General features: G+C 33.3%; 1 protein-coding gene across 1 annotated transcript; it reads left to right on the top strand.

Annotated features, from left to right (window-relative positions):
* Window positions 1–16957: 16957 nt before the first annotated feature.
* LOC149551953 (serine carboxypeptidase-like 51) lies at window positions 16958–21534 on the top strand. The gene is made up of 8 exons (XM_089790155.1): window positions 16958–17073; window positions 17172–17266; window positions 17623–17726; window positions 17892–17905; window positions 18020–18243; window positions 18603–18646; window positions 18749–18816; window positions 21437–21534. Exons 1-8 carry the CDS (start codon window positions 16958–16960, stop codon window positions 21516–21518), a joined length of 747 nt encoding a protein of 248 aa, XP_089646281.1. The 3' UTR covers window positions 21519–21534.
* The last annotated feature ends 3141 nt before the right edge of the window (window positions 21535–24675 follow it).

Below are 24675 nucleotides of genomic sequence, written 5' to 3' on the forward strand. Positions count from 1 at the left end.
ATTGGAAGGAGAAGCTTTTAGCTCTTGCAATTAATTAATGTTTTAGTTCCTTCCAGAAGGATGAAGAAAAGGATAAATAGGGCTGAAAGTCTCATTGTTTAGCATGGGATTATTGTATCGGATGATTATGACTTGCATTTGATAAGAGCTTGGATGTGTAAATCACACTCCTTTTGGCAATAGAGGATGTTCATTCTCTGTTGTAACATTCTAGATGTCATTCCCTTAGGGTTTGGCCCTTGGAATACATCTCTTTGTACTTGATTGCAGCATTTTTAGAATTAATATAATTTCAGCAATTGATTCAACTTTTGGGCATTCCTGGGTGTCCATTACATCTGCACCTACTTCTCTCCATTCTTCCTCTCTTAGGGTGCAGTTTATGCAAAGTTGAAGAAACCAATCACCAGAGTAGTGATGCAAGAAGAACATAATCCCCACAAAATTGTAGTAGTAAACCCTCGCCAAAGCAAAATCTCCACAAAATTGTTCTTCTCAAACGTGACAAGGGTAACCCAAGAGCATTCCAATGTAATATTTTGCATGATTTAAATTGAATAACGCTTGGCATTTGGGAAATAACGTGGAGAGGTGTAGATAAAAAATTTCCAAGTAATTTTTAGGAACCCATACAAGGAAATAATGTGCATTTAATTACTAGAATGTGACTAGTAAACTGTCATAGGGTAAATTTTTTGAGTGTGTAAATTTGCACAGGCCTTCGTTTGTTAGATGGGTGGTTAAAATATGGATATAATATTGTGAAAATAGTATAATAAGAGTATTTTGATGTGTGAAAGATCTATATTAAGTCTGAAAATAAGATTTTTGGATTGGATACAAGAAAATGCAAATTTGAAGTAGACAGTCATGACACGATAACAAGGTATAAAACTTGTTTTTATTTCATTTGATTAAAGATATTTAGTGTGTTAAGATGGTTGGAGTTTTGGAAAATCAATGGAGATGTTTAAAAGTGTCTTTAACCATAGGGGTAAGGAAGATACTATATGTTAAGGTTACTAGATGGTTGTGTTAACCTATATGTTGATAGGAAAGTGCAAACTTCTCAAGTTTGGGTTATGGGCAATGTAAATGCTATCACATCATGATAAAGGTGTCTTTAATGGTAGGGGTAAGGAAGATACTATATGTTAAGATTACTATATGGTTGTGTTAACCTATATGCTAATAGGAAAGTGCAAACTTGTCAAGTTTGGATTATGGGCAATGTAAATGTTGATCACGTCATGATTCCTTGTAAATTATTCCAAAGGTGTGGCTTTTCATCAGAATGAACTTGTGGAAGGGCTTAGTATCCTCATTAAGTCCTGTAAAGCCTAATTAGATTTGTCGTGTTTTTTTGTGAAGGATGATTGGCCTGAAATAGGATACTGTTGTGGTAGGTCGGACAAATACAATCATGATGAATGCAAAGAATTAAACAGGGAGAGAGATAATGAATTATGAAAGAGTTTTCAAATGATACATTAATGATGTTTTATGTGTATACAGGTGAAGATTGAGAATGATAGGGAATATGTAGGAACATAAAATCCTTCAACCAAGTGAGAATAATGTTCTCATGCAAGTTGTTGGTTAGTGGATACAATGTTAAGGTTTCATAATCCTATGGTTTTGATTGCAAGATTTATGGATGATACCTTAAGAAGATAATGTTTAAAATTTCTTATGTAAAATTATTATTCATATTTTTATCAAGGGTTGCAATTTATGTCAAAGTTTTTCAATTGATATTGGGATTATTCTTTTTTTCATTTTGGTAATGGATCATTAAATGTTTTTGATTGAAAAACGTAAACATTTAAAAGTAAAAACAATTATATTCTAGTTTATAGATTGTGAAAAACTAATATGTAAAATTGTTTAAAATAAATCATTAGTCCTCTTTCTTTGAATGTATTTACCATCCAAGTTTGAAATCTCATGCTCTCTAAGCAGGACCTTGATCTTCAATTGAATCTGACATTGGTTCAAACCACTTGGTGTCGAGAGTTATACTAATGCAACCTCTTTGTTTCTCCTATGTGCAAGAAACATCATTTAACTTGTAAGATTGTTTAAAAAGTTTATACTTAGATTTGAGTTCTAGCTAATCCATGAAAAGCTCACAAAGGAAGTACTTTCCTCCATTGAGTTATCCTTCCTCCACAAGACCTCTTTGTATTCAAAATAGAAATTTGAAAAAGTAGGTTGAGACCTTGAAATTTTGCCTATACATATTGATAGCAGCAGAGTGGGATAAAAGTATGTTGCGAGCAATTATGTAAGGTTTTATTGAAGAGCTCCCTTGCTTACAAAGAAAGTGAGAAAGTATTGAACATCTTCCTAGAGCTTGGATGCCAAGGTCATAATCGTGGATAGAAAATCTCGTAGGCTCATTAAATGTGATCCAACACTTCACTTTATCTCCAAAAGCCTCGAAACAAGCCTTTGAATAATTGGAAAAATCATCACTGCAAAATGTAGAATATAACTATTATTATGAAATGGTTGCATGAATGAATTGTCATGGGTGAGATTATACACAATGAGTATAAATTTTTAATATATGTTTTTAAAGTGTTATATTATAAATTTTGGAATGCTTTTCCTTTCCAGAAGTATGTTCTTTTGGCCTAGAGATGTCGAGATTTGCATTTGCAGGATTTACTTTCCTGGATATATTTATGGAAATTTCCTGTCACAAGATATTCCCCTAATAGAGTAACTAGTTGTCTTGTTTGTGTCTTAATTAATTTTTTTAATATATCATAGTGGAAATTTCTTGCTACTTCTCATGGAGGCATGTTGTACTGAGATGATTTAAATGATCTTCTAGATCTTTTTTATTCTCCAAATTTCTCCCAAATCTTATAGATGTTGAATATCTTCTTTACCCAATTCTATTCATAATTTTGTCCATACATTCATTCCCTGTCCATCCCAATATAGTCTAGAGATTCTATGGAGCTACAACAAACATGATCACCACTATCAATTCCTTCAACACATATTTTAATATCTGGAATCCATTGCATTTTGTGTTAGTGTAGGAATATTTTTAGCTAAAAGAATCTTATTATCAATAGTTTGTTTTGCTTAGATAGCAATAGACGACAATAATATCACCAACCGTATATTTTTTGGGTATTAGTTTTATAAATAATTGTATTAGTTGTTGATGGTTGTGTACACTGTAACCAATAACCATAAGTTTTATCTTTGGGAAAGCAATTATGTGTCAGGGAAGTTATGATGATTTTAGCCTTCCCTGTATTGAAAAATTAAATAAATTATAATACCAAACCTTTATGAAAAGATACATTTACCAGTATTAACTGTGTTTAGTTCCTGTTATTATTTCTTTTGCTACAATATGGTAATGTAGAATCAATAGCAAACTAATGCATACCTTGTTGTCTCCTAATGTTTTTCAATGATAAGAATTACGTCACTTTGATATGGTTTATCTATTGAAATGTTTGTTATCATATTTTGACATTTTCGTTGATTACATCATAAAGTACATTGATCAATTGGATAGAATCTTCTCATTCAGTTTTGCACTTAAGTAATATTCTTAAGTTTTTCTTTAACCCAAAGAGTGCACATTTGTTTCTTCCATCATTCACAGCCAATTCTTTTATCTCAAAGCTGACATACTTATACCTAAGGCTCAATTATTTCTATTATGGTTCTATTATACTTATAAATTTTGCATGCTTCTATATCTAACAGAGGTATACACACTCATCAACTTAATATCTGACAAAGGTGTTTATGAGTGTGGTGTTGAATGTAATATGCCATGGGTACCTCTAGTCAATTTATATACTAATCACCAATCTTCTTACTTTATAGATGTGTGCATGTCCTCCTCTTTCAGTAGCCTCCGTATAATCTTCCACTTGCTTTGGTAGAGATGATTTTTATGCGAACTGAGATGTCTATACATTAGAGTATTTGTTGGTGGAGATGTTTATTTTTATCATCATTATTGCTATTTATTAATATTTTCCCTGTTCTCATTAAAAAACTATTTGTTTCATGTATTGTTGATTGATACTAGTCCCTACCATAATCGATGATTATATTATTACTGGTGATGTAAAGATATTCTTGGCTGGTCTTGTAAAACAACTGAGGAGAAATAATGCAAGGTTAGATAATATATGATTAGTTTATAATGTGAATATTAATGAATGTTAAATACTAATAGATTTATATATTATTTTCAATCCAACTATCACCCTACTAAAAGGCATCTTGATTATTAATGTTGAATGTTCTTTTAATACACTTGATATAGAATCCACAAGTTGCAAACAAATCATCCTTCTTCCACCAACGAGTCATTCCATTCAAGAAAGACCATGTTTGACGATAACAACGCACAACAACATAAGGAGACAATTGCTAGACTGTGGTCTAATTTAAAAAGGAAAGGTGATGGAAAATCTTATTGTCCTTGCAAAAATTGTAATGCTTAAAGACTTGAAGATATCTAATCAAAACAACCAAGGAACATTGTAGGCAACATGGTTGCATTGAAGAGGAAACAAATTTCTTCCATTGGTATGTATTTTAATAATTTATAAAAAACATAAGACATGATTTGATGGTGACATCATGGTCATGGTTAATATAAGGCCATCATTTTGATATAGGCCAACCACCCTGGGTTTCATGTTATGGACCATGACAATTTACAGAATGTGGATTTCGAAATGAGGGAACATGGAGGTGTGAATATAGAAGTAGAAGGTAATGATCCAATTGAAGAAGATCATGATGATGAAGAAGATCATGATGATCAAGATGATGATGATATTGATGCAGACCTTGATGTACCTATACTTGAGAAGGCACACGAACCCTTATACGAAGGCTCTCAAATAACTCTTCTTGTCGTTGTATTGTTGTTGGTGAACTTGAAGGTTATGAATGATTTATCCAATGTAGCAATGATACATATCTTAAGGTATGTCATCTTTTGTCATTTTTTTAGTCGTAATTCCCTTACAATTAACATTGGGTGAATTGTGTAGCAATTAATATTCTTTATATTAACAAATTATATTTTTTTCATAGGTTGATAGGTGAGTGTTTGTTACCACCATCAAATATTCTACCTCATTCTTACTAAGAATTAACTGCCATTATGAAAGATATTAGAATGGAGCATCAAACAATACGTGCATGTCTAAATGGTCATATTATATACCATAATCAACATGAATTCACAACACAATGCCCTATTTTTCATATAAGTAGATATCAATCAAATTGAAAAGCAAAAAAGGTGCCTCACAAGGTTCTTCGGGTTATTCCCATTATTCTACGTCTGCAACAATTATTCAGGTGCAATAGCTTGGCACATTTTATGGATTACCAGGCATGCAATAGAAGTCGAGATAACATTATGTGAATGCCTACAAATGGTTCAACATTTAAGGAAATAGAGGAAAAATGGCCACACTTTAAGGAAGAACCTCGTAATCTCAAGCTTTCATTGGCAGCAGACGGTGTCAATCCATTTGGAGAGATGAGATCTGCTTACTTGATGTGGCTTGTTTTTGTTATCAACAATAACATTCTTCCTTGGATGAGGGAGCACATAATGTTGGCACTGATTATTTCAGGTATTTTTGTTCATTTAATGGTCATCTAAATTATTTTATTATAAATAATCCATCAAAATAGTTATAATAATTATGTAATGTTTTTGTTCATTCAACTAGGTAAGTACCAAGTTAAAGATATCAATGTATAAATTGAGCCCCTTATTGATGGGTTGATGGTGTTATGGAATGGGATCACTATGTATGACATCTCTATACCAATAAGATAGAGGCAATTTCAATTCCATGCAATGCTTGTATGGACAATACATGATGCCCCTAGGCTAACACATTTTTGTGGTATGTTCTCTTCTTAACACCTCTTTTTTTGGTACGTTATAGTGCTAGCACAAAGTTAACATATTTAATCCAATTATACATGATCTTGTAGGTCTTTAGACAAAGAAAAAATTTGGATGTGCAGTTTGTGGTCCAAAGATGAAATCTCATCATTCAAAAAGTTTAGGAAAGTAGGTGTAATGAGAATAAACACTTTCTCCACAGAAATCATGAATACTGAATTATCGAAAAACATCTTTTCAATGGGAAAGATCAGACTACATCAAAGCCACGGAGAATGACACCTCACCTATAGAAGTTGGAATATAATAAAATAAATTGCAAAGGTAATGTCATTCCATCTTATGGTTTTTTGTTTGAAATTCATATTTCGATTTTGTTTATTGATGTTCCTGAAGGTTTTCAAGCATTAATGACCAACTTCCAAAAGGAGTAAAAAGTTATCCTACGCAATTTAATAAGTTGTCGTACTACGAGCAACTCCCAATCATGCATTTGTTTGATCCTATGCATATTGGAAAGAATGTAACAGAGACATTATGGAAAATCTTGGATGGAAGGTGTGACAAAGACAAAATTGTCAAAATTTGTAGTGACATTGAAGAATCCAACCATGCAATGAAATTTTTCATTTGATCAAATAACAATCGAGACCAGATTGATACAAGTGCCCTTAGTTTCTTATTGTCAGGGCAGCAGAGAAATGCTATAAAATAATTCATAAAAAAAAATAAGATTTCCCATAGGATTTGTTACAAACATAAACAATCTCATCTCAAAGAAGTTTATTTGGGCCAGGGATGAAAACACATGATTGACATACATTTATTAAGGTAATTTATTTATTTTGTATTCACTATATATTTGTATACAACATGTACTTTTCATTGCATTCTTTTATAAAATATTAATAATCTCATTTTACAAATATTGTAGTATGTTCTACCTCTATCTCTCCTACACCATTTCGAGAACAGTGTCAAATAAATTATATATGATCTTGGAAAACACATGAGGTGGTTGTCATCAAAAGAAATCAATAAAGAAGATATAAAATATTGGAAGAGAAAAATTCCTCATCCTATGTGTGAAATGCAGAAGTGTCTACCTCCAACTTTTTTCAATGCAAAAGAACACTACTTCATACATCAAGTTGAGGAGATTGAATTGTGTGGACCTGCACCAACTAGGTCAATGTGGATGATTGAGAGGCACTTGAAATTTTTGAAAGACTTGGTTTGATAGAGAGCACATCCTGAGGGTTCTATGATGGAGGGATATATGGTATACCAAACCATGGTGTACATTAGTGAATATCTTCCTAAGTTTGCAACAAAGATCCATGTAGATTGTATTTGGGATCCAAACTCCATTAACAAATTCGAAGGGGAGTACTTGATGGGTAAAGGTAGATTGAGGAAAGTGAAAGGTAAATATAAGATGTTATTGTAGTTAATTAATTCTTATAAATCTTCAATATAAGTTATTTATAATTGGTGCATATTTTTAATATAGTTGGTCGAGAGTGGGATGCAACACATTTGTATATTGTGAACAATCTTGATTGGATGATGATATGGATTGAACTGTGTCAACAAAATGATTGCTCATTAACATGGGAAGGTGTTGCTTCATTGGTTACAGAAGCTCATTGTAATGGAGATTCCAATGTTATATCGATGGTAGTTGATATAGTAAAGGGTTTAAGAGGTGGATAGTTACATACAAATTTATTAATGATCATCATCATATTTTTCATATCAACTCACAATGCAGATAATTGTCACATGCTTCAAAAATTGTAGGTCAAGCACCACAAAGCTATGTACTATCATGGGCACAAATTTAGCATAAAAAGTTGGATGACACTAAGAAAACTTGTGATTCTGGGATAACTGTTGTTTTTGAAGTCACTAATATATCATTTAGAAACGACATACATCTTCAAAAATCTCAAAATCGATAATATGGCATCTTGGATGATATAATTGAGTGCAAATATAACTCCTTCAAAGTAGTTCTATTCGTCGTCAAATGGTACAGGCTATAATTGAATCAAAATGATCCAGATAGAACTGTCAGTCAACATGATAATGGATTTACAATGATTAATACAAGGTCATTTGAGCCAGTTGGAGATGACCCCTGTGTTCTTCGAAGCCAATGTGAGCAAGTGTTTTACTCAGAGGTTCCACATAAACAGGGTTGGTCATTTGTTATTAGACATGAACCAAGAGGAAGGCCAATAAAGTATAATGTTATGGAAGAAGAAGATGTTGAAGATGATGATGAAGATCAAGATGATGGTGATGATGACAATAATGCTGGTGATCATGATGATGATAATGGTGATAATGATGATGGTGTCGATGATGACAATGATGATTGTGATGATGACGACGATGATAGTGGTGATGATGATGATGATGAGATAGATGAAGAAGATGATCAATGACATGATTGAAATGTACAAGGTATGTGATCAATGACTCCTACTAAGCTTTGATCGCTAAGTATAACATACACCATTTTTTTTCAAAACCATATGTGCAGATATAAACATTAAGTACAACATGTCCAAATTTTTAAAGATATACATGACTCCTAATAAGCTTTGATTGTTAAGTACAACATGCACCAAATTTTTATTTCAAAACCATATGTGTAGATATAAACATTATGTATAACATGTCCATTTTTTTAAAGATATACATGACTCCTAGTAACCTTTGATCATTTCACATGCAGGTGTCCTAAAATAGATTGAGTGAAATGTTCATGTTGTCTTCTAAGTTATTTGTAGCTAACTTAAGATAAATGATTAACATATGCAGGAAATTCAACCCCTTTGGCGAGGATCGTGCACAATGACATGGATCAACAGGTATAAGTCAATAAATAGACATAATTTCCTTATATTCTTCTTTTTTAAATAGACAAAGAAGAACCATATAGACATGTAATTATATAATCACTTTCAACTTAGTACATTTTATATCTCTTACGTATAGACAAAGAAGAACCATACACATGGGTTGCGACTCAATTATTCTATGTATATTATTTAATTATTATCAAAATTCTCTAGCAGTTGAAGTGGGGACGTGATAATATCTCATTTGATGGATTGTAGGGACCACCAAATAGGTACTTGTTAGATCTATCTACATCGAATGAGGGAAATGAGGGAATTGTAGATGAAAGTTCTACATGTACTACGGCTAAAATGGGGAGATCAATTAGAGGTCAAAAAATTAGAAAAAAATTCAATAGATGTATGTAATTTTTCCTTGCTAAAGGGGGGTCATGTTCTTATGATGATAAGAGCAAAGGTGGCATCAAGGTGCCCTTTTGGTATACACATATTGAGAAAGAATGGGTACCTAATGAGCTACCTCCAATTAACACTGATTTTTGTGTTAATGAGAGTATATATCGCATAGCTCCATCCTCATTACATGTTTTGGGCCTATTTTCTATGGATGGGATAAAGGTATGTTACAACAAAGTTTTTGGATTGATGAAGTATGTCGGTCCTTGTTACAATTATAATGATTGGATGCAGATTGTTCAATAAAAAAAAAGTATGCGTAGGTATGCACTATTAGCAAATTATATAAAATGGAAAGAAAGTTATTAAAGTAAAAGATTTTTTATGTACATTGATGGGAGACCAAAAGCAATAGGTAATATTGCAGGTTTTATAAATAGTATGCGACCTTCCTCAACTAATAAACAACCCAATTGCATTTTTGAGGCACGTGAGGGGAATCAAGTTTTTGTATGTGTGATAAAATCAATAATTGCAGGGGAAGAGCTGCTAATAGATTACTATTTAAATCACATAGATACAAACAAAGTTACTATCATGAGGGTGGTAAGTACTATATACCATTTTATTAATAAGTTTTTTTTGCTAAGATCAGTGGGCTGAAGTTTTTATATTTAATCTTTGTCACAGGATGATATGGATCAAACACAGGATAAAGGCCACGAGGATGCTCCTCCTACCCATTCTTCAGCCACAGTAAACCTTATTGAAATTGTACAAATTAGATAGTTGAAGAATGTTATATCATTATCAAGGTTTTATGGGGACAGGGGTACTTTGGGTACCGGTGCCGGTAAGACTATTTTTCATATAGGGGATGGGGGTACTTGGTTATCAAACTTAATTTTTATTTATACTTTTTATATTCATAGAAAATCTGAAATTATGAGTCATGAAAAGTTTTTTTAAAACAAGAACAGTGATAAAATTTGCTAATGTAATGTATTGTTTTCAGTTTCAGATTGTTGTATGTTTGTAATAATAATATATGATAACTATTTAGATGCATAATAGAGAAGGAAAACTTTAAATGTGAACAAGAAGATCATAATTGGTAGAGAACCAGTTTAAACTTGAAAGGTTGAAGCCCAGTAGAACAAGAAATCACTAGTGTTTGAATCACCCATAAATGCTTTCAAACTTTTATTATATAAATAATAATTTAATCGCATTAGTTAATAATTCATTGTAATAACAAAAATCCATTATGAATAAGGACTTTTTATTACAATTTTGTGGGTCATTTTCCCCTTTGTTGAAACTTTTATTTTTGCTTGAAACCCAATTTTTTGTAATTATTTGATTTAAAATTGATTTGTTTTGTAGTCTTTTGGGAAATGTGCATCTTTGTTACGAAGGCCATGATTATTGTAGAAGGAAACCCACAAGAAAAGGAATGATTATCGGTTTGGTTGTTGTTGGTTTTTGCATTCTCAAGTGTCGAAGATGGGTCTTCAGGTAACAATGGAAACTTTCTTCCTTTGCCTATAACTTCATTCAATGGCAAAAGAATAAGAGTTCTTCACAAACTTGTTGAGGTATTGTGTTGTGCCTAGAAAGCTTCAAGTCCCACTCATGATTGTGAATTTTGGTCATTAACAATGGCCTCAGCCTTGGAAGGATTGATCTGGTGGATATTTTTAGTGAAAATTGAAGTGTCTTCAAATCTCCAGATTTTTGCACCATCAGAAAGATCTCGGCATCCTGATTTCAATGCAACTTGAATGGGCGAAAAAGGAGTTCGTATGCTCGAGATATGGCCAGTCAAAGGTTGGTCAAAGGCCATCAAAAAGAAAATAAAATTGAACTCTCCAAAATTAGTCAAAGTCGACACCAAAATAAATGTCTCGTCGAGAGCTTTCCATAAATGTTTGTTTCGTCAAAATTGGAGCTCGTACGCGAAAGATATGCTCGGTCAAAGTTCAATTAACCAAAGTGGTTGATGATGTGGCATGACCATACGAATGATGTCATCATAGTGTTCAATAGCCACTCAGAAGTTGACATGTGGCAATATGGGCAAAAAAAATTTGGGTGCCACACGTATGGCAAGGAAGCCACGTGGCACCCTAGAGTGTTATGTGGCACATACACGTGGTAGGTTTTGAAGTTCTAAGTCAACATACACATCAACAGTGGGTTTGAGTGAGGCCAGTGGCCAGGTTCGACCCCGTGACTACTGGCAACCTAAAAGGCTTGGTGGTCATTAGGCCACCATCGACTTCAATAATATATATAACAAATTTTCTATTTAAATGTTGTTAAGCCGCCTATCCTGAGGAAAAGGCCACCGACGGGAGTTGAACTCCCAACCGGCTACCTTCTAAAAGGTATGTCAACTGTTGCACCACCAATGCACTTTGTTATATATGTGCACGTTTTTATTTATGCTTTAACCAAATGCCTAGCCACCCTTAAAATGGGTTTTTTTGTTATTTTATTAATTGATTTAACCCCAATTTAAAATGTAATGCTAAAATGATAAAATGGCAAAAGGATTATTCGAAGGGGCTTTATTGTTAATAGGCCTAATTATGTAATTTTTGGTTATAGGCCAATTTGGGCAAATTTTAAGTATAAAAAGAGGGGGGTAAGTCATTTTGGAAAACATGAAATGGAGAGAGGTCTTGATAGGCTTTTAGTTGATCTAGGTGGTGAAGTTTTGAAGGATTAGGGAGATTTTTTGGAGCCATTTTCGTACTTTGAAGAATTGCTATGTTGTCAAAGTGCTAGAAGAAATGGTCTTGGTGCATAATTGTAATTAATTTCTAGAGATTAACTGGATTAGTCGTACTCTGTTGGAGCCAACCTGGAGACGTAGTCACATTTGTGGCGAACTTCGTAATCAAACTCTGTTTGCATCTTCTTATCTTCTTCTCTCTCAATTCTGTTTCTCACCTTAAGTTTTGATTTTATTTATGATAAATGTATTAAGACTTCCACTAATTTGATTTTGTTTAAGCATTCAATACTATAATTAGTCTAGATTCGTTTACAGTTCAAGTGGTATCAGAGCCCAGATGACTATTATTATAGTTGTTTTCTTGAATGCTAACAAGATTCAGGATTCAGAAGGGTGAAGGCAAGCTTGAAGAATTTAATCCTAAGATTGGGAAGTGAAGAAATTTTCCAAAGATGTATGTTGTTGGAATGGAGGTTCTTGATGAGATCAGTGAGCAAGAATTTCGAAGAGCATTCCTTGAGATGAAGGCTAAGGTGGAGATTCTTTTTCAAGAGAGACAAAAGCGGAAAGAATGTGAAGACAAGAAAGTGAAACATAATGGAGGTGGTGACAAGAAACCATATCCACCCTCTTCTTCTTCTCCTCCCTCTTCTCCATCTTCTCCATCTTCTCCTCATTCTACTTCTTCTAATTCATTTAAGGGTGGATATAAGCCTAAGATTAAACTTGATGTAAAATTTGACTTGCCTAAGTATTGTGGTGAACTTAATGCTGAAAAATTGGATGATTGGATTCAACAAGTAGAAGTCTACTGTAGAGTCCAGAACCTATTAGATGATGTTGATAGGATTCAATTAGCTACTCTTCGGTTAGGAGGTACAACTTTAACCTGGTGGGAGAGTAAGACTAAGGCAGAAGTTTCACAACATGGTAGAGTCAGTTTAACTTAGGCAGAGTTTGTTAATGCTCTTAAGAAGCAATTTTATCCCCTAGGACACATGCAACAATTAATGATGGACTGGAAAATGTTTAGACAAGGGAAAGATCAAACTGTCCAAGAGTACACCCATGAATTTAGGAAAATGACTATTGCTTTGAATGTTCCTTTGTACACCCAGGACACTTTGTTGAAGTGCATAGGAGGTTTGTATTCCTACCTTAAACATTCTATTTTGGTATTGAACCCTTGTAATTTGGATGAAGTGTCTGTTCAAGCTACACACTTAGAGTCAAGGGGTAAAGGATCTTTTATTGATAAGTTTGATAATGATGTAAAGAAATCTTCTAAGAATGCAGAGAAAGAGAAGGGAAAGAAGGCAACTATAGTCAAGAAGGATGAGAAACTTTCTTGTACTCATTGTAACAGGAAGGGTCATGATGAAGAACATTGTTGGAAGTTGCATCCCGAATTGAAGCCTAAGTGGGCTTAGAAATGTGATCAGAAACAGAAAGGAAAGGAGAAAGCAACAAATGTTTTTATGGATCTTGGTTCAGATTTAGATGATGAGACTAAGATAACAGCTATGGGTTTGAAAGGTAAAGCTTCTATTTCCAGTGTTTCTGTTGCTAGTTGTGCTTCTACTTCTACAATTAATGATTTCTCTAAAGATAAGAAAAGGAATGAGTTGTTTCATTTAAGGGTTGATGCTAAGAACACTAAAATTGATGCCCTCATAGATAGTGGTTCTCGAGTGAACTTAATTTCTGAAAGTATTGTAAGAAACTTGGGATTGAAAACTACATTACATAAGAAACCTTATCCACTAGGTTGGATTTGTGAAAATGATAAGTTGCAAGTAACAAGACAATGCACCTTAAGATTCGCCATCACTAGTAAATTTGTGGATGAAGTACAGTTTGATGTGGTTCTACTGGATATCTGTGTGATAGTGCTTGGTAGCCCTTATCCTTATGATAGAAAATCAATTTTCTACAAGGAGAAGAATCATTATCACTTGTTTAAAGATGGCATTCAGTATATTGTACATTCTCACAGGATTAAGACTGATCATTCTTTTGCAAACACAAGGCAGTTAAAAAGGATAATGAATGCAAGAAAAGAGTTAACTCTTATCTTTGTCAGTACGGGTGGTTCTACACTTGAACTTGGAGTGGCTAACCAGGGTCAGATGTTGTAGGATGCACCCACAGTACAACATGAGGGAATGATGATTGAAAGCATTGATGGTTTCTTGGGTAAAATTGTTCTTGTTGTTAAGGATCGATATGTTGTTGACTTATTCTCTTTCATTTCTACACTATTGTTCAGCTTGATGCTAGTCAATGTTTGTTGGTTAGTGGCTATGACAACTAATGTAGATGCTTATGGAAGTGATAGAATAATGTTTATGATCAACAATGTTGTTGTAGTCTTCATTGTGCTTGTGAGCCAAGTATTCAGATGTACAGATGATACAGGACAAGTGGGGAGGCCAAGTTCTCACTTTATGTCAAAGTAAATGTCACTTTTGAAGGTCCAAAAGGTCTTCAGTGGGGAGGCCTCATCTGGTGGATATTTTCAATGAAAATTGAAGTGTCTTCAAATCTCTAGATTTTTGCACCATCAGAAAGATCTCGATGTCCTAATTCCAATGCAACTTGAACGGGAAAAAAAGGTGTCTATATGCTCGAGATATGGCGAGTCAAAGGTTGGTCAAACCTTGGTCAAAGACCGTCAGAAAGGCAAAATTTTGAACTCTCTAAAATTGGTCAAAGTTGGCATCAAAATAAATGTCTTGTTGAGAGCTTTTTGAAAATGTTTGTTTTGTCAAAATCAGAGCTCGTACGTGAAATATATGCTCGATCAAAGTTTAGTTGACCAAAGTGGTTGATGATGTGGCATGACCATATGGATGACATCATCATAGTGTTCAACAACCACTTAGAAGTTGACATGTGGCAATATGGGCAAATTTTTTTTTGGGTGCCACGCGTATGGCAAGGAAGCCACGTGACACCCTAGAGTGTTATGTGGCATGTACACGTGGCAGGTTTTGAAGTTCCAAGTCAACATACACATCAATAGTAGGTTTGGGTGAGGCCGGTGGCCGGGTTCAACCCCATGAACACCTGTGGCCTAAAAGGCTTGGTGGCCGTTAGGCCACCCTCAGCTTCAATAACATATAGAATAGATTTTCTATTTAAATGTTGTTAAGCCGCCTATCCTGGGGAAAAGGCCGTTGGCGGGAGTTGAACTCCCAACTGACTACCTTCTAAAAGGTATGCCAACCGTTGCACCACCAACACACTTTTTTATATATGTGCACATTTTTATTTATGGTTTAACCGAATGCCCAACCACCCTTAAAATGGGTTTTTTTGTTATTTTATTAATTGATTTAACCCCAATTTAATATGTAATGCCAAAATGATAAAATGGCAAAGGGGTTATTCGAAGGGGCTTTATTGTTAATAGGCCTAATTATGTAATTTTTGGTTATAGGTCAATTTGGGCAAATTTTAAGTATAAAAAGAGAGGGGTAAGTCATTTTGAAAAACATGAAATGGAGAGAGGTCTTGATAGGCTTTCAGTTGATCCAGGTGCTGAAGTTTAGAAGGATCAGGGATATTTTTCTAGGATATTTTTTGGAGCCATTTTCGTACTTTGAAGAATTGTTATGCTATCGAAGTGCTAGAAGAAATGGTCTTGGTGCATAATTGTAATTGATTTTTGGAGATTAATCGGATCGGTCGTACTCTATTGGAGCCGACCCGGAGATGTAGTCACGTTTGCAGTGAATTTTGTAATCAAACTCTATTTGTATCTTCTTATCTTCTTCTCTCTCAATTTTGTTTCTCACCTTAAGTTTTGATTTTATTTATGATAAATGTATTAAGACTTCTGCTAATTTGATTTTGTTCAAGCATTCAATACTGCAATTAGTCTAGATCCGTTTACAATTCAAGGATCTACCCTTTTTCTCTCCATCACCCAACACATGACCAAAATAGAACAAAAAAGTTTTGGCATATTAGCACTTCTTATTAGTCAACAACAATTTTTGCTACCTTAAAATTTCAAATACCTTCTCAAAATGAGACAAATTCACTTCATAGAGTGTACTCACTATATATATGTCATGTAAATAAATGATATACAGGTCAATTAATTATCTTAATACTTCTTTCATAAGATGCTTAAAATGCCTGGTGCATTGCACAATTCGAACAATGTGCCAGTCACTCATCAATGCTTGATGTATCTTTAAAGCACTCTTCCACATATCCTCTTCCTTTGATCCACACTTTGTGAAATCCAAAATTAAGTTCCCACTTTGTAGAATATTTGGCATACAAGAATTGTTCCAATAGATTATCAATTTGGATAGCAGATTTCAGTTTTGTGCAATCTTATTCAATCCTTAACACACGTCTAGGGCACATGGTATATATTAGCATTTCAATTGGTTTATAGACTAAGAGTATATAAACTAGAGCTCAATTATTTTTCCTTTTAGATTTTGAAGTGGGATATTCCATATTTATATGTGTGTGAATAGGCACCAGTGGATCAACCATGTGTAGGTTTGAATATGCTCGATATAGTTGCTAATTCTAGCTTGAAAAAGGAGTGGTATGTGATCAAGATTTCTCTCTCTTAAGAATTTGACCTCTTAAATAGATGATTAAGAATGATATACAAGAAAGAAAGAAAGAAAGAATTTGTTTTTCTATTGGGCAATCTATAAGTGGGTGTAAGTGGGTCTACAATATAAACAAGCCTGATAGTAATATAAGATTGTCCTATATTTCTTGTAGAAAACACTCAACTATGCTATGAAAAGACATACATACTTCATCTCTTATGATGATTCAAACTTTTGACCTTCATTTCAAGAATATAGAAATTGTTTATGCACATTCACCACTTTTGAACTCTATTTAAAGAATATGAAAATTGTTTATGCTCATTCACTTATTTATAATTAGTAAAAATGGGAGCACTTTTAATTAGATTCACTTGTATATATTTAGTAATATAGAAGTTATATAAGGTTTAATGTTTTTAATTTGGATTTAATGGTTTTAAGTTTTTATGTTTTGGAAATAAGTAGTGTTAGTGGAGGTTATGGAGGGAATAATGTGATGGTAGGCACCCCAGATGGTTTTGAAGAATGGGGTTATGTTGAAGTCAGATCAAGTGAGAAATATTTCAAATTTTTAATACACCCTTTACAAATTTGATCTTTTATTTTCATAAACTGACATGTAAAACACTTGTGTGACTATACATGTCTGAGGCCCACCTCATCTGGTGGCTCTATTACAGTCCCCAAAAGTTAGATAGCAATTGGCCTCTTCTTTTGTGGTTGCAAGGAGGGTCGGTTTGTTGGTGGTTGCAAGGAGGGCCGATTTGTTGTCATATTTCTTCTTTTAACTTTAAAAAATAAAATAATTCAACTGAATTTCAATATAGATGATTACAACTCTGGATGCATTTTGATTAGTCTTTGTAGATTTTTGTTGCTAATGTTTTAGATCAAATATTATGATTCATCAGCAGGGCAAAAGAGTGAATGGCAATTTGTATCTTGTTATGTATTCTAATGATGGATCATAGAATTTGATTTCAAATATTATTAATAAAAATCTATATAATCTAATTCATTAGTTAATATATTGTTCATTACGTGAACTTTAAGAACTTTATAATATGATTACTTATATATTTATTTTGCAAGGAGCTTATGGAGTTGGAATTAGATATTTTTTAGAAGTTGGTCCGTTAGATAATGAACTAAAGCCTAGAAATTCAACTTGGTTGCAAAAGGCTCATCTATTATTTATGGTAACTATGCCATATATTTGTGGTATTTCTTAGCTGTTTGCTTGAGATATCTATATACATCACATTATTAATTCTTGAGAAATCTATATAAATCATTATATAGTAATAATGTGTACTTACTCTTGGGTTTTGGTACACGATTGTGATGAATTCAACGTTCTCTAGGATAGCCCTGTTGGTACAAGTATTATGAAATTTCTCATTCAAACCATATTCATATTTCATTATGAAACATAATACTAGTCAATGGTTGTAATAACTAGTTTATTATTGATGGTTTTTTCATCCCTTGCTACAAGTTTTAGTTATGTAGAAAATAGCTCATTGCTAGCTAAATCAGATGAAGTAACCACAGACCTATTTAGTTTTCTGAAAGAATTCTATAGTGGAAACAATTCTCTACAAAGGAATCCTCTCTATATTATTGGTGAATCATATGGAGGAAAGCATGCTTCTATGATAGGCCTTTCTTTAAGCAAAGCAATTGCTACTAGAGACATGAAAGTAAACCTTGGAGGTAAGCTTATATACCTAAATAGCTAAACTAAGTTGTATTAAAGGAGCCCACAGTGCAAATGTAACAAAATAATATTTGTGTGATTTGTGATTTTGCCAAATGAAATTTTATTGTTTTAAAATCTCTTCCTTTTCATGTAAAAGAAGCCAATCTCCATGTATTCCAAGATGTAATGTCCTTTTCATGCAAATGATAGCTATAAAATGAAGATCAAACATTGTGGTTCATTGCAGCTACAAAATACTTAAAAGGTTTATCAAATTATCAATGTGCCACTAAAACAGAGTTTTATAATCTCCATCTTATCTACCTCCAAATCTTATTTTAATCTCAATTCCAATTTATCTTGCTTTCCATAGGTGTTCTTCTAGGTGACAACTGGATTTCAGTAGTAGATTATGTGGTAAGCTTTCATTATATTCAACACATCAAGTGCATCGTGACTGTTCAAACCATTTTTTTACCTTTTAATGATTGGACCACACTAAGAAATGTAAAATGATAGCTTGCATGGGGACCTCTACTCAAATTTGTATCAAGATTGGATGATGATGCTGCAGAAGATTCCTATAAGTTAAGATCATAAATTTTTTAAGATTTTGTTTATCGACAAAGTTGTTTTTAGTTTTTTAATGTTAGAGTGCATTTCTTAGGCTGAAATTTCTTTGGTTAACCAATCTTATTTTGTACTACGTAGAACCTTACATTTTGAAAGATTTATTCTCTTATATATCCATGATTAGTGTTTATCACAAACATTCCCTCCTTAAAATTATAAAAAATATATTATTAGTTCAACAAAGACACCACTGAGCCCACTTCAAACCATTTTATAAAAGTATTTCAAACATTTGGCCTTCAAAATGCACAAGTACAAGATATTTTTCCACAAATTGTAATATTGCTATTAGGATTAACTATGTGGTTTTTAAGTCAAACTCATTAATCTATGTTGAATCATGAGTAATGATTTACACGAATCCATCTCTCATGAGAATAAATGGAACACTTGGCACTCACTAGATTTAGGTGTTGCTCACACTGGTGAAGCACAAAAACTTCTCGTAGAAGTCACCCATTCTAGTACTACTCCAGCTTGATTTTGCTTAACTATGGAGTTTCCTCCCAATTGCAAAATCTTGTAATGACCCCTACCAATAGGCCACTAAAAACCTCTAATGCTAAACTAAGAAATTTTGTCAAACACTTGGCATGCAACTAAAGACTACCACTGAAAGTAAATGCTAGACATAGGAAATTGCTCAAAACCATATGCCATTCACAAAATCAACAATTTGCAACAATGCCATACATATTTCAACCAATAATAATGTCATCAAGCCCTAGGTTGGCAATATAGATGATCTAAAAATTACAATACTCTTTCACTTGCAAAATCCTAGCCTTCCTTTGATTCCAATAATGCCAAATGGCAAACAAAGACAAGTACAATGTAAAATAGTAAAGTGTTGAAGCTATATTTTGTACTCAGCTGAAAACATACATTTCTCAGAAAATATTCCAAATGCCAAATGAGAAGTGAAGAACCTGATTGTAGATGACTATAATAATTTTTACCAATGTTGAAGATGCCAACACCCAAGCCAAAGTCACCCCAAATTTGAAAATGTACTTCCTTGCAAATTTTCAAAAATGTCTAGGAGTTTTGAAAAATTCCTTAAAAATAAATCATGGCATTTTGGAACTCCAAAATGCACCTATCTTTATCTCCTTGACGATAGAAATCCGATGCAGAAATACCCAGAATGATATGCTGAGTAATGAGGAAGATATGAACAAAATTGTAGTTCCAAAGCCCTATCCTGGAATTCTAAAATTTGGATCAAACTTGTAGCAAAAATGAACCAGCAGCTATAAATCTTTCCTCCACCACAATTAAGCCTTATAAAGATGTCCTGCAATCACTCCATGACTAAAAATGAATAGTCCTCAGAAAAAGCCCTCCTTTTATAATTTCGGGTCTACTGAAAGAAGCCTCCTAAAATTTTGGATCTGCTAAAAATGGCTTCCTATAATTTCGGACCTGCTAAAAATGGCCTCCTACAATTTCGGCCCTACTAAAAATGCCTCCTGAAATGCTGAAATGGCCTTAGGCCCAATGATGCCCTGGCTGAAGTGACTGTAGTATCACCTCCAAATGTGCAACCCTTCAAAGGATATTTCACCCCCTTAGTTATGCAAAACCCTTAGGAGACTCCGTTCCTAAAGAAGAAATGATAATCTGTAGACCAAGATGGCACCACAAATGCTCAAAGAGAAAGGTAGTGTAAACTCAAGTTATGGGATGTTCAAATGAGAGGCCAAGCACTCTATTTATTCACTTCTCTAAGAAGCGACTAGAACCTCTAGAAGTATCCATAAAATATTCTTATGAAATCCCTTTATAATGCACTTTTATATAAAAAGTAACTTTATAAAATAAAAAGTGCAACTCAACTCAAAATTATAACATTTGGCCTCGCATAACACATAATAATAAAAATATAATAAATACCATCTCTCCAAGAGAAAATAAGACCATCCAATCCCCAAATAATCATTAGAATGACTCGCTCACCAAAACTATCTGCCTATGAGAGTCCATGATAGGCAAATCCACTGAAAAATGACATGTCACTAAAGAGGGGACATGATAAATCTTCACCAAGTGTTGTGTCTTATGAACCATTCATTAGAAAGCCCCTTGAGCTCATCAAATGATAAGACACAACACTTGGTGAATTTTTTTCAAATGGAGTTGCAAGCAAAGTGGGCTTAACTATGGACGAAACTCTATGATTAAGCTTGGTTAAGCATGCTCAAGCTGCAGTAGCATTGGGATGGGTGACCTCCCAAAAAGTCTTGTTGCTTCACCTCTATGATCATCACCTAGATCCAATGATTCTCAAGTGTTCCATTTATTCTCATTGGAGATGGATTTATGTGAATCACTACTCATAAAACATGGATCAATGAATTTGACTCAAACACTACACAGATAAGTCCCGGTGGCAATATCACAAGAGTTAACTGTCAATTCTATTATTTTTTACTTCATACAAGAATAGGTTTAATTGTTTTCCTTTCAGATCATCTAATATCATGCTAAGCATATTTGTACATTTTAACTAGTGTCGACTTACTCAGTCATATGTGGGCATATAATCAAATTTTCATTCTCTGTTTGCCACAGACTTGCTTTGAAAATAAAGCAACAGGTAGAAATGGAACAGTATTCCAGTGCCACAGACACATGGGGTGCTTTGGAGTCTTAATTTTTGGCAAATAGCAATGGAGCCGTATGTTTAAAATAGGATAGTTTATACATCACACACTAAGGCTTGATTCCTATGCTAAAAGTATTAAATAATCAAAATTGACTTATTTTTCCAAGCTTAATTTTCTCATTAGTATATAATGTTCAAGGGTGACCCTTTAAAATATGCCACATATTTTTTTATAAATGGCTAAAATAATCATGAAAATCCATCAATGACTAGAAACCATCTCTTGTTCTCTACAAAACTTTTACAATTTCCTACACGACGATTCACACAGTTCTACTGGAGCTTTATCCTCAACAAAAGTCTTAGTGAAAAGACTATCAAGTAGTACTCCGCAACACTAATACAATATCTTATCTCTAAGAAAGGAAATGCTTAGATTAAACAAGCAAGTTATTCAAGTTTTTTTAGTGTAATGAATGGGCCCATTTGCAAGAAACTCAACATCATTCCATCAAACGTAATGTAAGATCATTTTTTTAATGAAAAGATTGTTGAACTATGCAAGCATAGATTTTTTTTTTTTTTTTTAAATCTTCATTAAACTCAGTAAAATTTTGTTGTTATTATTATTATTATATTTTGTAATGACTAATGTTATTATTATTGAGGTAGAACACATTCCTTCTGCATTTGAAATCCGCACATCATGGATTTGAAAGGCATTAATATTCTAATCGATAATATATATATATATATTTAAAAAAATAAAGTTGGATGTCACAATTTTGATGAAATGGTCCATAAAATTTCGACGAGGATGTTATATGTGTGACGTGAATTTCAATGAGTATTTGTCACAATTTTGACGAGAGGAACCATAACATTTCGACGGGGATGCTTTACGTGCGACATGAGTTTCAAGGACTATTCATCGCAATTTCAATGAGATGGATCATAGCATTTCGATGAGGATGCTATACATGCGACATGAGTTTTGCTGACTATTCATCGCAATTATGATGAGATGGAGCATAACATTTCGACAAGTATGCTATCCGTGTGATGTGAGTTTTGATGAGTATTCATCGCAATTTCGACGACAAAGAGCATAGCATTTCGATGAGGATGCTATATAATGCTTATGGGTTGAGGTAGATATACTGATAATGGTTTTGTTGATATATCTACAATATTAATGTCAAAATTTCAAGAAACATTTTGGGTGTTGTAAACTTGACGAAAAAAGATCGACAACAATGTTCATCATTTTGTCAATATAGTGGTGTCAAAATTGTGATGAATCCTTGTCGAAAATTAGGTCTATTTAGTAGTGAGATAAGCATGCCTCAAATAAAGAGAAGGATAAATTTTGCTAATGGTGGAATTAGTTTATGTGAGCTTAGGTACGAGATCTACGATAGGTCCACATTAAAGAGCCGAGAGCATAGAAAGAGAAAACATGAAAAACAAAGGCTACTCCTTAAATAATAGACATGAACAAATAAAGGAAATATTTTGGGTTGATGCATAATTGTCAAAGTACTCAATATGCTTTTGCATTAGAAACCTAGGGTAAATAAGGACTGATGTCCACTTCAAGAAGCCATGATGATCTGAGAACTATCATAAGGATTTGACTCAGCTTGAGATATCAAAGAACAATCTTCAATAGGTTTATTCTGCCACTAAACCTACTACTCTTTGTAATCCTTTCTTCTGGTGCTTTTACAGATCTGTTGTTCAAGATCTTATCAATTCTCTCTATCTTTTTCTTAAGACAATTAGGCTCATCAACTATCTCTTCATCATATTCATAGTACTCAAAGATATCTTGGATATTGAATATAGGTGAAATGCTCATATCCTTAGGCAATTCAACTTAAAAAGCATTACCACTATCATATTTCTTCAAGATTTTACAAGCCCCAAATTTCTTCATTTTCAACTTGTTGTATGTGCTAATTGAAAATCTATTCTTCTTCAACTGTATATTTACCTCATTTCCAACCTCAAAAGTCTTATGTCTTCTCTTCTTATCTGCTTTGTCTTTATATCCTTGATTATTGTCATGTAGATTATTCTTTATGTATTCATGCAAATTCTTCATAAAAGTCCACAAATTCTTCAGCTTTAGCATTGTACTTTACTTCAGTATCCAATTTCCTTAACTCAATAGTTCCTCTAGGACTCGTGTCATTCACAATATCAAAAGGAGTTTTCTTAGTACTCTTGTTCCCTAAACTGTTATATGCAAACTATGCTTTTGCCCAAACCAAGTCCTAATTAGAAGGTTTATCTCCAATCAAACATCTCAAAAGGTTACCCAAATTTCTGTTCACAACTTTGGTTTTTCCATCAGTTTATGGATGAAACATAGAACTAAATCTAAGTTCAATATTCAACTTATCCCTAAGTGCCCTCCAAAGTAACCAATAAACTTAGTGTCTTTGTAAAAAACAATAGTCTTAGGCAATCCATGTAATCTCATAGTCTCTTTAAAAAATAAATCTGCTATGTGTATTACATATGATGTCTTCTTCCAAGGTATGAAATGTGTCATTTTAGAAAATTTGTCAACCACTACAAAGATAGAATCATCACCTCTCTAAGTTCTAGGTATCCCGAGAAAAAAGTCCACATTGATATCTTTTGAAGGTCTACGAGGAATAGGAAAAAATGTAAATAATCCAACATTCTAACTATTTCTTTTAGCTACTTGATAAATTCTGCAACTCTTCACCATTTTCAGAACATCCTTATACAATAGTGGGCAAAAGTATCTCTCTACAATCAACTTCAATATTTTATCAATCTCAAAATGTCATGTAAGTCATGTACTATGTTTCTTCTTAACGATATCATCTCGCATAGATTCTCTTGGTACACACAATTGAATTCCTTTAAACAACATATCTTCCTGAATGAATTAATCAACCCACTTATCTTGCTCATATGTCATGTGATTCTTACAAACTTTCCAAGGTTCTACAAAATTAGGGCTAGTTTCATATAAGTTCTTCAAATCCAAGAACTTCAACCCTAATCTTTTTCAACAAACTTCTTCTTCTGCTCAATGCATCTGCTACCTTGTTTGATTGTTCACTCTTATGTTTCAACACAAAAGAAAAGTTTTGCATGTATTCAACCCACTTCATATGCCTCTAATTCAATTTGTTCTAACTTACCAAATATTGTAAAGCTTTAT

Source organism: Cupressus sempervirens, chromosome 6 (assembly GCF_028749045.1).
Source record: "Cupressus sempervirens isolate cs-2001-9-10 chromosome 6, ASM2874904v1, whole genome shotgun sequence".
In the NCBI taxonomy this organism is placed as follows: domain Eukaryota; kingdom Viridiplantae; phylum Streptophyta; class Pinopsida; order Cupressales; family Cupressaceae; genus Cupressus; species Cupressus sempervirens.

Bases quoted from the DNA above. Each gene is read 5' to 3' on its own strand.
- LOC149551953 (XM_089790155.1), top strand. From the start codon at position 16,958: ATGGTTTTAAGTTTTTATGTTTTGGAAATAAGTAGTGTTAGTGGAGGT. The intron at 17,074-17,171 runs ATCAAGTGAGAA...GTGACTATACAT, and splicing joins TGGGGTTATGTTGAAGTCAG to GTCTGAGGCCCACCTCATCT. The intron at 18,244-18,602 runs GTAAGCTTATAT...TGCTTTCCATAG, and splicing joins CATGAAAGTAAACCTTGGAG to GTGTTCTTCTAGGTGACAAC.